Source organism: Gopherus flavomarginatus (genome assembly GCF_025201925.1).
Source record: "Gopherus flavomarginatus isolate rGopFla2 chromosome 1 unlocalized genomic scaffold, rGopFla2.mat.asm SUPER_1_unloc_1, whole genome shotgun sequence".
Classification (NCBI taxonomy): domain Eukaryota; kingdom Metazoa; phylum Chordata; order Testudines; family Testudinidae; genus Gopherus; species Gopherus flavomarginatus.
In genome coordinates this window covers 286,270-299,888 of record NW_026114596.1, presented here as the reverse complement: position 1 = coordinate 299,888, position 13,619 = coordinate 286,270, and the positions used below count along the sequence as shown (strand labels likewise).

General features: G+C 45.6%; 1 protein-coding gene across 1 annotated transcript; it reads right to left on the bottom strand.

The window, feature by feature from the left end:
* Nucleotides 1-10,164: 10,164 nt before the first annotated feature.
* LOC127040822 (olfactory receptor 52R1-like) lies at nucleotides 10,165-11,259 on the bottom strand. Its single transcript, XM_050935390.1, has one exon. It carries the CDS (start codon nucleotides 11,110-11,112, stop codon nucleotides 10,165-10,167), a length of 948 nt encoding a protein of 315 aa, XP_050791347.1. The 5' UTR covers nucleotides 11,113-11,259.
* Between the last annotated feature and the right edge of the window lie 2,360 nt (nucleotides 11,260-13,619).

Sequence of the window (13,619 nt, the reverse complement as noted above, 5' to 3'; positions counted from 1 at the left end):
CTCCCTCCCCCTGTGTAGAATCCCAGCTACAAGATGGAGTTTTGGAGTCACATGGGCAAGTCACATATCTATGCATGACTCAGAACTTACAGATAGCAGCCATGGTTCACATGCTACCTTGAACTGACCAAATGCCTTACTAAGGCTATTTAAAATTAAACCAATATACAGCCAATATTCATAATTCAAATACAAAAATGATATATACATATAAATAGGATGAATAGATTCAGTAGATCGTAACCTTTACAGAGATATGTTACATGGCATATGTAGAATAAAACATACAGCAGTTATGCCATATTTACCTTCATAAGCATACTTCCATAAAGCCTTATGGGGTGCAACATCACACCAGTCATCAAAATTGGTCACTTCATTCTTAGAAGAGATTTCTTGATGCTTCTCTGGCAGCACTCTAAAGTCAGCCACCTATGCACCACACACCCTTTGCCCTTGAGTTTAGAAGACTCACCAGTACTTTTCCTTTGATTGCATTATTCAGTATGTTGGCTTGCTGGAGCCCATAAGGTAGGCTTGCCCTAGATGTTGGCTCCACAAGCAATCAATATACATTGCACGGTTCTTAAGCACGTAACTCCCATTGATTTGGGTGTTCAGGAGCTCAGCAGATTGGCTGGAGAGAGGTATCTATTTCCATGTGGGATTGTCAGCTATGAGCCCTCTGCTGGAGAAAGGTGCCTAGGAAAGGTCAGCTTTTTCTAGTGACAGATGCAAGAGAGATGTGGGAGACTCAGATCCAAAATCTATGTTCTACCTGCTTTGGAGCAGAGACATAACACATATCTCCCACATGAGTGCCCTGAGCAGCCCACAAATGGCTATTCTGACTGGGGTGCTCAGTTTCTCCAGCTTGTGCTGTTTCACTTTATACAAACAAACATTCAGCAGAGCAGGGATTTGAATCTGGGTCTCTCACATTCTAGGTGAGGGTGCTAAACCACTGGGCTATTGAGATATTCTGGGAGTGAAGACACATGGACACACATGCAAACAGACACACACACAGACACACGTACACAAGCATACACTTGGATGCACACACACTGACCCACATGCAAGCACACACACAGTCTCACATGTGCACACACACCTGCACACACATGCAAACAGACACACACACACACAAAGACCCACAGATGCGCACACACTTGGACCCACATGCACACACAAACACACATACACACATGGATGCACATGCAAACACACACATTCCCAACCCACAGGGTCCCATCAGGGAGGCATGCTCTGAGAATACCTAATAGATGGGGCCTGCTGGGGAAATGGGAGGGAACACCTCACTGGAGAATCCCACCAGAATTGAGGTCTTAGTGAAGACTCTGAGCAGCTCGTTAGCTGTGGAGCTGTGTCAGCACTCAGGTTACTTTGTGCCGGCTACTGGCAGAACATAGGCTCCTACAGGGTAAGGTAGCAGATAAGCCAGGGCTTTGAGGAAGATAATGCTAAGCAGGGGGAGGGATAGCTCAGTGGTTTGAGCATTGGCCTGCTAAACCCAGTGTTGTGAGTTCAATCCTTGGCAGGGCAATTTGGGGGTTGGTCCTGCTTTGAGCAGCAGTTTGTCTTGAGTTTCACTTCGTCATCTATGTCCCACTGGAAAGGGGGCAGGGCCTCAGAGTTCTGCTTAAAAGCAATAAGAAAGGTAGAAACCCCATGAGTTAATGAGCTGTACACAGACCTATTCCCCAGTCTGCCATGCTGACACAGCACAGTAAGGCCAGGAAAGGATTCAATGTCACTTTGTCTGTCCTCTAATTAACTTAGGGAAGAGGGCCCAGCACCATTTCACCAGACAGCTCTGCATGGAGATCAGTCTCCAAGCCAGAGCACAAGGAGAAACATTAGATCTCTTTATGAATAAAGAGCCGGAGCAGCCTGTCCTGGATCTGTTTGGTCCTCACCCTGTAGATGATGGGGTTTATCATGGGGGACACCAGGAGGTTCACATTGCCAGTGAGAACTCAGAAATGCAGGGCCACATTCTGGCCAAATCAGTATGTGAGGGAGGAGAAGAGAGCTGAAATGAAAAAGGCTAAGATGGAACAGAGGTGGGAGCTGCAGGTCCCAAAGGTCTTGAGCCAGGCATCCTTTGTCAGGAGGCTGAAGATGGCCCTGAGGATCTGGGTATAGGACAAGGCAACAAAAAACATATCCAGACCCTTTACACAGAATAGCACAAAGAGGCCATAATAACTACTGATGCAGGTATCAGCGCAAGCCAGCTTCACCACAGCTGTATGTGCACAGTATGTATCGGGTATGATGCTGGTTTCAGAATATGGCCCCTGCCTTGTCAGGATGAGATAGGGCAGTATGATCATGCCACCACGCAGCACCACAGCCAAGTCAATCTTGGCCACCACGTGGTATGCCAGGACAGTGCAATGTCTGAGGGGATCACAGATGGCCACATAGCGATCAAAACCCATGGCCATGAGGATCCCAGACTCCATCACCGAGAACAAGTGAATGAAGTACATCTGGGTGAGGCAGGTACTGAAATCAATCTCCCTGGAATTGAACCAGAAGGTGCTCAGCATTTTGGGCAGGGTGGATGTAGACAACACCAGGTTGGTGATGGCCAGCATGCAAAGGAAATAGTACATGGGGGCATGGAAGCTCCTCTCCCTCTTTATGATGAACAGGATGGTGAGGATCCTCGAGACAGCTATGATGTACATAGCACAGAAGGGGATGGAGATCCAGACATGAGCCCTCTCCAGGCCAGGAATGCCCAGCAGGATGAAGGTGGAGGGGTTGGTGAAGTTGGTTGTGTTACAATCTGACATGGAGTAAAGGAGAAGGTGTCCAACTCTGAGGCAGAACGGTGTCTCTTGCATTTACTGTATGTTCCTCTGAATTTGTATATGTGCCCCGGCTCTAGGGTGATGGTCACAGTACCAATGCCTGAATGGAGAGGAAATGTTAATAGGAGACACTACGTGCACAACTGGGGACTGTTCTCATGGGTGAAGGAAATTGGTCACTCTTCACACACTGAAAAAAAGACATTTTCACTATTCAGATAAATGAATTATTAACAACTGACTCTGCTAATGCCAAGTCCACATTTTATGGCGCTCAAAATCTAAGAGTGAAAAAGAAACAAAGCTTTGACAAAACATTACCAGAGGGAAACATCCCAATTAGAACTCACCTCATGGAAAACACCTGAGCATCATTGACAGCAGCTCCATGGAAACAGTGGCTTATTTGCAGCTGTGGCCAAAACAAAGACAATGTTCAGATGCCCAAGGAGGGGAATGGAGAATACCCTGCTCTGGACATGCGCTCCGTTGTGGACACTCGTTCTCTATATAGTGTATAGCCAATAGACAGGGGATTTCTGAGACAGGCTAAGAGAAGGGGAGAGGCCACCATATGCCGACAGAGTGTTGAGCATAGAGAAGAGACAAAGAAGGGGGCTTATGATAGATGAGAGATAAATAACGAATGGAACTGATTACATTCAAATGGACAAATACAGAACAGTTCCCGACCAGTAATATCTATAGACACTTAGTTTCAGAGTGTTAGCTGTGTTAGACGATATCTGCAAAAACAACAAAGAGTCCTCGTGGCACCTCAGAGACTTACAAATTCATTTTGGACTAAGCTTTCATGGGCTAGAACCTACTTCATCAAATGCATGGAGTGGAAAATACAGGAGCACGTATAAATACATAAAAAGATGTGAATTGTCTTACAGAGTGTGAAGTCACTCTAATGAGGCAATTCACTTAGTGTTTCAAAAGGCCTAATTCCCCAAAGGAGAGGCAAAAGATCAATAAAAGTGATTGAGAGGAACAATTTCAAGTTTAAAAATGAGAATGAAAATTGGGAGTTCTTGAAGAAGAGTTTATGAGATTGGCAAAAATTCACTATTCCACTATCAAGAAAGTAGAGAATTTTGGACAAAAAACTTGGTTTACTGACAAAGTGAAGGCAGCAATTGGGGCGGGGCGTTGCGGGGGAGAGGGAACAGAATGGTTAGAAATATATAACATATGGGGAAAAGGGAAAATAGAGAGCAAATAATACAAATTGGAATTTATGAAAATTCATAAGAGATGCTAAAAAGTCATAGAAAAATCCAGGTTTTGCAGGTTTAAGAATCACAAAAAGGAACTTATTAAAGTATTTTGAGAACAAAAGAAATCCTAGAAAAAGTTTAGCTCAATTCTTTGAGGGAGAAACAAAGTTTGTTAATGTTGCAGGAAAGGTAGATACCTTCAATATATAATTGTGTTCTGCATTCGGAAAGAAGCAGAATGAGAAACATATATCACCTAAGATGATAAAATACTTCCCAGTCCATTAGAAGACAAGGATGGTGACAAGCAGCATCTACAACTGAATCGTAGAGTTCCAAACACCCGAGTTACGACTGGCTGATCAAGTGCACATCTCACTGGGAACCAGAGGTACACGGTGAGGCAGCCGGAGAGCCAAAAGGAAAAGAAAAGGGGAGAGGGAGAACAGGACAGATCTGGGTTAAATGTAAAATATTCAATTAAAAAAGGGAAAGTTTAAAAAAAAGATTTTACAAAATTAATAAAGAATGGAAAAGCTGGGCTGGGATTAGTTAAAAAAAACATAGGAATATAATTAATGCCAGTCAACAACATGGTGTATGGAAAACATGTCTTGTCAGATAAACCCGATTTTATCCTGAAATGAGAACATACTTTTGATCAACCAAGGGAACCAAGCAGATGCAATACACTTTGATTTCTCTGAGGCGTTTGTTTCAGTAGGTGGAAAAATTCAGATAAAAAATGCACACTATACAATATTAGTAGAGCACATGTAAAGTGGACCGAAAACTGGCTAACTGAAAGATCTTAGAAAACAGTTGTCAATGGGCCATTGTTAATTTTTCTCTTTGATTCCAGATCATTGATGAAAATATTGAATAGTGTTGGGCCAAAAACGGATCCCTGCAGAACCTCATAAAAACACGCACCCTCTCCAATTTTTCAACATCATTTCTGAAATGTGGAACCTGGGAGTGGAAACAGTCAGTGTGGAGGTAAAATCATTCTCTTGCTCCAACTCACCACTCCCCTGTTTATGTATCCAAGGATCTCATCAGTGCTTTTGGCAACAGCATCAAGCTGGGAGCTCACAATGAGTTGGGTGTCTACAATGACCCCTAAATCCTTTCCACGGTCCCTGTGTCCCATAATGCAGTGCCGTGGTCTGTGGATCAAGACTGCATTCCCTCTTCCAAGAGGATCCCTTTGCATTTGTCTGTATTAAAATATTTTGTTTCCATGGCCCCAGCTCACCATATGTTCCAGGTCAATCAATGTGCCTGCCCCAGCCTCCTTTTTGTAACCAATCTGCCAATCTTTGGGTCATCTGTAAATTTTATCTGCAGAGAGAGTGACTTAAGGAGCTTCATTTATTCATCTTAAATATCAATAACATACTCTTTAATCTACTGAAGAAAGGAAAAGCAGGACCCAATCACTGGAATCTGAAGCCAAAAATATTATAGTTGGAAATAAGGGCTAAATGATTACCACTCTGGACAATTAACATTTGCAACACACTGCGAAGAGAAGTGGTGGGTTCTCCAACTCCCCATGCCAGCAGATCCAGACTGGATGCTTTTCTGGAAGATCTGATTAAGGACTCATCTACACTTAAAAAGCTACAATGGTCCTGCTCGAGTGCTTCAATGTTGACACTACTTATACAGACAGCAGAGGTTCTCCTGTCAAAGTTGTTAATCCATCTCCCCAAGAGGGGAAGCTAAGTCCATTGAAGAATTCTTCTGTTGACCTAATGCCTTCTACACCAGAGTTAGGTTGATATAGCTACATTTTTCAGGAGTGTTGATTTTTTCAGAAAAGGGAAATGGAAATCATGGGAGGTGATAGTACTCAACTACCAGGCACTGGTTAGGCCTCAGCTGGAGCATTGTGTCTAGTTTGGGTCACCGATGTATAGGAAGGATGTAGAGAAATTGGAAAGGATCCAGAGGCAAGCGACAATGATGATCAAAGGGATAGAGGACAAGGCATACGAGTAAGGGCTGAAGCAACCATTTGTGTTTGGTTTGGAAAAGAGGAGATTGAGGGAGAGATGGGAGCAGTCTTTGGATACTTGAAAGGCTGCGATAAGAAAGATGGAGGAATTACATCTGAGGAAAAACGTCCTAACTTTAAGAACAGGAGGACAGTGGAACAGACACTTTGTGAGGTTGTGTAAGCTCCTCCCCTGGAGGTATCCCTAAGGTGGCGGGACGCCAGTCTCTCTAGGATGGTTTAGACACAACACATCCTACATATTGGTAGCCGGTTAACTCCATGGCTCTATGATTCTGTAAAGTAAAATCCTAGATTGGAGCAGGGCTTAGTCACACAGATGTTATAAGGCTCGACTCAAGGGTAACTGAGTAAAATTTAGTGGCCTGTGTTATACAGGACATCAGGCTGGATGATCAAATCGCCCCTTCTGACCTTAAATCATATGAATCTTTCAGCAAAGAAAGTAAATCAGGCATTTGTATTTACTCTGTTTCACAACACACAAACAAGGGAACATTCAGTTACATAGAAAATCTGAACGTCTAACACCCAATACCTGTTTGACCTGTGGAACTCATTAGCACTGACATTATTGAAGTAAACAGCTTAGCCATTGTAGGTGGTTTCGGGGGGGCCCCCTTAGTTAAGGCTCTCTGAGAGCTTCAATTAGGAGATCTCATTTTTTTTTTTTTTTAAGTTTGCCAGACTGTAACGATTAGGACTTACATTTGCAATGCTGGGTGTCTCCTCCTGGCTGAATTGTGTTTTCAATGTTTCAGGCATAACAGTTCAGCCAAAGTCTCAAATGAAGCTAGGAGAGTGCTGCCCATGTTCAAAAATTCTTATAATTATTCCTCAATTCTTTGCAGTAGATAAAAGTCAGGTAATGACCCCCCCTCCCCCCGCACACACACACTTTTAACAGACAAAACCTAAAATTGCTAGAGGAGGGAGCGGGCAGTGTCTGTGCATTAACACACAGCTGGCTCCTGAGTTCTTTATTCAGGTCTTACTCCAAGGGAAATTTTGCCTTAGTGGGTCCTGAGCAAAATACAGGGCATGGCCTCCAAATTTGGCCTTGTACTGTCCATCTACTAACATCTTTCATCATGAAGGATCCACTAAAATACATCTGCCTCAGGCCGTGAGGCCATTGGCAGGGGCAGCTTGGTGTTCACAGAAAGGAATGACATTTTGGACAGTGATACGGGTCAAACTCAGCCATGTGGCAAGGGCCTGGGATTTTTAATGGCTGTGCAGATCATTAAGGACAATAGACTTATTCTCTATCCCATCAGGCTCATGTTGCTCTTGGTTTGTCCAGCAGGTGAACTCACCAGCTAGAGATGGGAATCTGTGAATTGCGAAGTGGAAGTGTCTTTCTTGGGAATCCCCATCAGGTAGCCATATCCCACACCTCTCTCACCCCAGCGTCTGCAACAACATCCCACTCTGAGAGCTGATGCAGGGCTCTGTGCAATCCCAGTGGGGTTCGCTCAGCCTCTAGGGGAGAAGTGTCATCTGGATGCAAAGAGGCTGGAGACCGGAGACACTCTAGCCAATGTCTCTCTTTCCATGTCTGCGCTGCTGTGTCTGTTGTCCAGCTTTAAGAGTAAACAGTAATTAAAGGACCTTTCCAAAGGGAGATGAGAACTCTTGGGCTTTGAGCTGAGTCAGAGAGGAATTGGCTGCTCTGTGCATTTGTGTATATTTAAAAATTATAGTTGATTACGAAGAAAACTTGGGATAGTGCCTAGGCCTCCCTAGGGTCAGATGCTCTGTAAATGCCTAGGATGGCTTCGTAGATAGCAGACAGACCAATTCCCTGGTGAGCTGCAGACTCAATTCCCTGGAGTCCCCACTAAAGAAAAACTCCAACAGGTCTTAAAAAGAAAGCTTTATATAAAAAGAAAGAAAAAAGGACATTAAAAATAGGCTCTGTATCAAGTAGACAATATACAGGATCAATTGTTTAAAAGAAAAATGAATAAACAGCCTTATTCAAAAAGAATACAATTTAAAACATTCCAGCAACTACACACATGTAAATACAAAAGAAAACAATATAAACCTATTGTCTTATTATCTTTGTACTTACAACTTGGAAACAGAAGATTAGAAAGCCAGGAGATAGAAAAATCACTCTTAGAGCTGAGAGGGCACAGACACAAGACAAAGAACAAAGAACTCACACCCAAAACTTCCCTCCACCCAGATTTGAAAAAGTCTTGTTTCCTGATTGGTCCTCTGGTCAGGTGTTTGGTTCCCTGTGTTAACCCTTTACAGGTAAAAGAACATTAACCCTTAGCTATCTGTTTATGACATCTCAGCAGCTCTTTCACAGCTGCCTTCCATATCTTACCAATCCATGGAATTACTTCCTCCTCTCTGTCTAATGGGTCATTAGCATTTTCATAGATAATCATTTTCAGCAGGATCGACCTCCTGTCCTAAAGAGACAGGGTTAGTTTTCTTTAAGCATGTCAGGAACAAACTCCTGAAAAATTAGGACCTGGGTTGAGGTACCCTTCATTACCCCTCTCTCTGCCCCCGAGAGAGGGGGAGGTCAGTTACACGGTTCCCTCTCAAAGCCTGAACCACAGGCTGAGTGCCTGGGTACAGAGATGCTGAACCAGCCATTCTGTCCTGGGCATCCTCTCCCATGTGACCAGTGAGGAGACATTCCTGTACTCCCACTATTCCTTCCCCAGTTTCCTTATCTGGACCCTCTCCTAGGATACATAACTCTATACTCTCTAAGGTAGAATCTACCCCCTGCTTAGCACACCTGGCAGTATGGACAATTTTGTCACTGGCAGGCTTTACGCCTCCTTCCTTCGAAAGGTGGTATTGCCTCCTCGTGCTTTCCCAAGACAAACCCTCGTACCAGAGGGGAGACCAGAGGAGAGGGAAGAGATAACAGGGCTGTGGTGAAGGAACAAAGGAGCCATCCTGGAGATGGAGCAATTGAAGGCCCTCAAGCAGTTGAAACTCTCTGGTAATGGTGCAGAGTCTGGGAAGAGACTCAGGCAGAGTTTTGAGATACATCTATGCAAGCAGCTGGGTTTGCTGACAGAGAAGACCAGCAGAAAATTGCAATCTTCTTAAAAAGTGCAGGAATTGAGGCAGTGGATGTCTTTATCAGCATGCAACTCAGGCTTTGTCTACACTAACAATTTTGTTGGTAAAACTTTTGGGAGTCATGGGTGTGAAAAAACACACCCCTGACCGATAAATGTTGCATCAGCGGGAGGCACTCATTGGACTTGGTTAATTATGCTGGCAGAAGTGGTCTATGGGACACATGTAGTATAAAACATATTCCAGATATGTCATATTTATACTCCTAAGCATATTTCTATGAAGCATTATTGGAGAGCCTGGCTCCCAGCCCATTCCCATTGCAGGGACCCTGCCTGCTAGAGACCCTCAGTCAGGAGGAAAGAGAGGAAGCTGAAAGCTAAAACAATAAGTCACACAATGGTCTCTGCCCTCGGGACACTGCTGAGACTTAGGGGTCACAAGCTGCCACACAACCCTGTACTCAACCCTCAGTTGCTTTTATACAGCTTCCTGGACTCCAGCTCTGCTCCTGATTGTCCTGTTGGCCCCAGTGCTGCATCCACTGCAGGCTACTTGTCAGACTGCAGCAGCTCCTTTCTCAGACTCGGGCAGAGAGAGACCAGCTGGGGGCTGGGGGCAGAGAGGTGGAGATGATCCAGTGAGAGGTTGGGGATGGGGAGAAGAGCAGTGAGCGACAAGGGTGGACTTTGGAAGAAAAGGCAGAACAGAGGCAGGGCCTTGCTGGTAGAATTAAAAGGGGGCAGGGCCTTGGGGAAATAGGCAGGGCAGGGCATGGGCCCTCAGGGGTCCAGTTAAATGCAGTTGGAAGGATGGGAACCCTATGTTAGTTGTACACAGACCGATTCCCCAGTCTGTTGCGTTGACACAGCACAGTAAGGCCAGGAAAGGATTCAATGTTACTTTGACAGTCTAGTAAGTGATTCAGGGAAGTGGGCCCAGGCCTATCTCACCAGCCAGCTCTGAACGCAGTTTGGTCTGACAGTTAGAGCACCAGGATTACAATTCAGATGTCTTTATGAGAAAGGAACCAGAGCAGCCTGTCCTGGATCTGTTTGGTCCTCACACCGTAGATGATGGGGTTTAGCATGGGTGGCACCAGGAGGCTCACGTTGCCAATGAGAACATGGAAATGCAGGGCCACATTGTGGCCAAATCGGTATGTGAGGGAGGAGAAGAGAGCTGGGATGTAAAAGGCTAAAATGGAACAGAGGTGAGAGCTGCAGGTCCCAAAAGTCTTGAGCCGGGCGTCCTGTGTGGGGAGGCTGAAGATGGCCCTGAGGATCTGGGTATAGGACACAGCAATAAAAAACATATCCAGACCCCTGACGCAGAATAGCACAAAGAGGCTGTAGTAATTAGTGATGTGGGTGTCGGCGCAAGCCAGCTTCACCACTGCTATGTGCGTGCAGTGTATGTCGGGGATGATGTTGCTTTTGCAATATGGCCACTGCCTCGCCAGTAAGGGATAGGGCAGTATGAGCATGATGCCACGCAGCACCACGGCCAGGCCAATCTTAGCCACCACGGGGTTTGTCAGGGTGATGGAATGGCTCAGGGGATGGCAGATGGCCACATAGCGATCAAAAGCCATGGCCACAAAGATCCCAGATTCCATCGCTGAGAAGCAGTGAATGAAGTACAGCTGGGTGAGGCAAGCACTGAAATCGATCTCTCTGGAATTGAACCAGAAGATTGCCAGCATTTTAGGCAGGGTGGATGTGGACAGGACGAGGTCAGTGACAGCCAGCATGCAGAGGAAATAGTTCATGGGCCCATGGAGACTTGGTTCCCTCTTCACGATGAACAGGATGATGAAGTTTCCCAAGACAGCTATGACGTACATGGTGCAGAAGGGGATGGAGATCCACACATGGGCTGCCTCCAGGCCAGGAATGCCCAGCAGGATGAAAGTGGAGGGGTTGGTGAAGTCAGTTGTGTTGGAATCTGACATGGAGTAGGAGAGAAGGTGTCCAACACTGAGGGAGAATGGAGTCTCCTGCACGTACTATACGTTCCTCTGATTTCCTTAATGTTCTCAGGCTCTAGGGTGATGGTCGCAGTACGAATGCCTGGATGGAGAGACAATGTTAATATGAGACACTACACACACTATGGGGGGGGGTTGTTATGAGGGGTGAAAAAGAAACAAAGCTTTGATAAAACATGTACCGGAGGGAAATATCTCCACTAGAACTCACATTATGGGAAAAGACCTGGTCGCCACTGATGGCAGCTCGGCTCATTCTTAGCAGTGGTCAAAACAAAGAGAATGTTCAGATGCCTAAGGAATGGGATGGAGAATAATCTGCTCTGGACACACACTCAGTTGTGGACATTCAGTCTCTATAAAGGATAAAGCCGATAGAAAGGGGATTTCTGAGACAGGCTCTGAGAATGGGAGAGGCTGCCAACAGACTGTGAAGTCTGGGCCTGTTTAGTTTAGAGAAGAGACCAGTAAGAGGGTATATGATAGAGGAGAGGAAAATAAAAAATGGAACTGGTGACATTCCAATGGACAAACACAGATCCGTTCCCAGCCAGTTATATCTATAGATGCTTAGTGTTTCAAAAGGGTTATGCAGCGAGAGGATGACTCACCAGCGTGGCACCTTCTGCTCGTCATCTCAGGAATTAGCTCTCCAGCATATGGAGCGCCTCCTCTTGGAATCTGGCCCCCGTGTCCCTTCTGGACCCATCTGCCTCTTTACCTTGGGGTCCTGCCCCCTGGCAATGCCCCCACATTCTGGGTCTCCCCTCCCAAGGGAACCTCCAACCCTCTATGCCCACTTGCCTCAGTGGCTACTGCCACTCATCATCTAGCCCCCGCTCACTGGGGCAGGGTTAAGTCTGTCATGGCCACTCATCATTGGCAAGAGGGCTGGACCAGATGCCTCTGCCTAGTCCCAAGCTGCATCTCTGTAACCCCAGTACCTTTGTAGGTGTTCACCAAAGCCTGCAGCCTGGAGGTTTACCAGGCTGGAGCTCCCCAGCTTCCTTTGCCCATTTCCCCTGTACTGCTCCGATTCAGGTACCTCAATCCCAGGCAGCTATCCCTTCCCATGCCAGGGCTAGAGTGAGACTCTTCCAGCTCCTGGTCCCCAGCCCTCTTACCAGAGCCAGCTGAGCCCTAATTGAGCTGCCTCACCTGTGGTCAGCTACACAGGCACTTTCACTCCTTTTCCCAGCCACAGCCCTCTCCAGGGCTGCTTTTACTCTTGGCTCCCCAGGGCAGCCCTGGAGAGGGCTGTGGCTGGGAAAAGGTCCCCAGGTGACCACCCTGCTACAGGCTAATTTCCCAAAGCAAAGGTAAAAGATCAATAAAACTGATGGGGAGGAAACATTTGAAGAGAAAAAAAGAGAAGGAAAAGTGTGATTTCTTGTAGAACATTTAATTAGATTGGCAAAAAGCCACTAGTCCAGAAAGTAGAGAACTTTGGACAAAAATCCAGTTTACTGACAAAGTGAAGGCAGCAACTTGGGGGATGGGATGGGAAGGAATATTTAACAAATAGGGAAAAAGGAAAATAGAGAGAGCAAATAATACAAATTGGAATTTATGAAAATCATAAGGGATGCTAAAAACATTATAGAAAAATCCATGATTCCCAGTTCTAAGGTAGTTCTGCTGGCACCTTTATTTAAGGCTGTCTGACCCCTTCAGTTGAGAGATCTCATTTTCTATTGTTTATAAGTTTGCCAAATTTTAACTGTTTGGACTTATATTTGCAATGCTGAGTGTCTGCTTCCGGCTTAATTGTGATTGGAAACAATACAAAGCAGAACACAAGACATAACAGTTCAGCTGACTTCTCCAATGAAGCTAGGAGAGAATATGTCTTGTCCATGTTGAAAAATTCCTATAATTATTCCAGTGAAGTGCCCTTCCACCTAAATGATTTGCAGCATATAAAAGTCAGGTAACGACTCCCTCCCCCCACCCTCAACCCAGTTAACAGCCAGAGCCCCGAGATGCAAGGGGAGAGGAATTGGCAGTGTCTGTGCATTAACACACAGCTGGCTCCTGAGGTCTTTACTCAGTTCTTACTCCAAGGGAAATTTTGTTTCAGTGGGGCCTGAGCAAAATACAGGGTGTGGCCTCCAAATTTGGCCTTGTATTGTACATCTACTAATACCTTTCATCGTGAAGCATCCACTGTGCCAATCAAATACAGCCACCTCAGGGCGTGAGGCCATTGGCAGGGGCGGGTAGGTATCCACAGAAAGGAATGTCATTTGGACAGTGATACTGGAGCAAACTCACCCCTGTGGCGAGCAGATGTTTAGTGGCTGTGCAGAGCATAAAGGACAATAGACCTATTCTCTATCCCATCATACCCATGGTGCTCTTGGTTTGTCCAGCAGGTGAGCTCCTCAGCTAGAGAAGGGTACCTGTGAATTTTGAAGTGGAAGTGTCTTCCCTGGGAATGCCAGTCTGGTAGTCATGTCCCACACCTCTCT

Excerpts from the sequence above, each read along its gene's own strand:
- LOC127040822 (XM_050935390.1), bottom strand. The coding sequence starts at position 11,112 with ATGTCAGATTCCAACACAACTGACTTCACCAACCCCTCCACTTTCATC.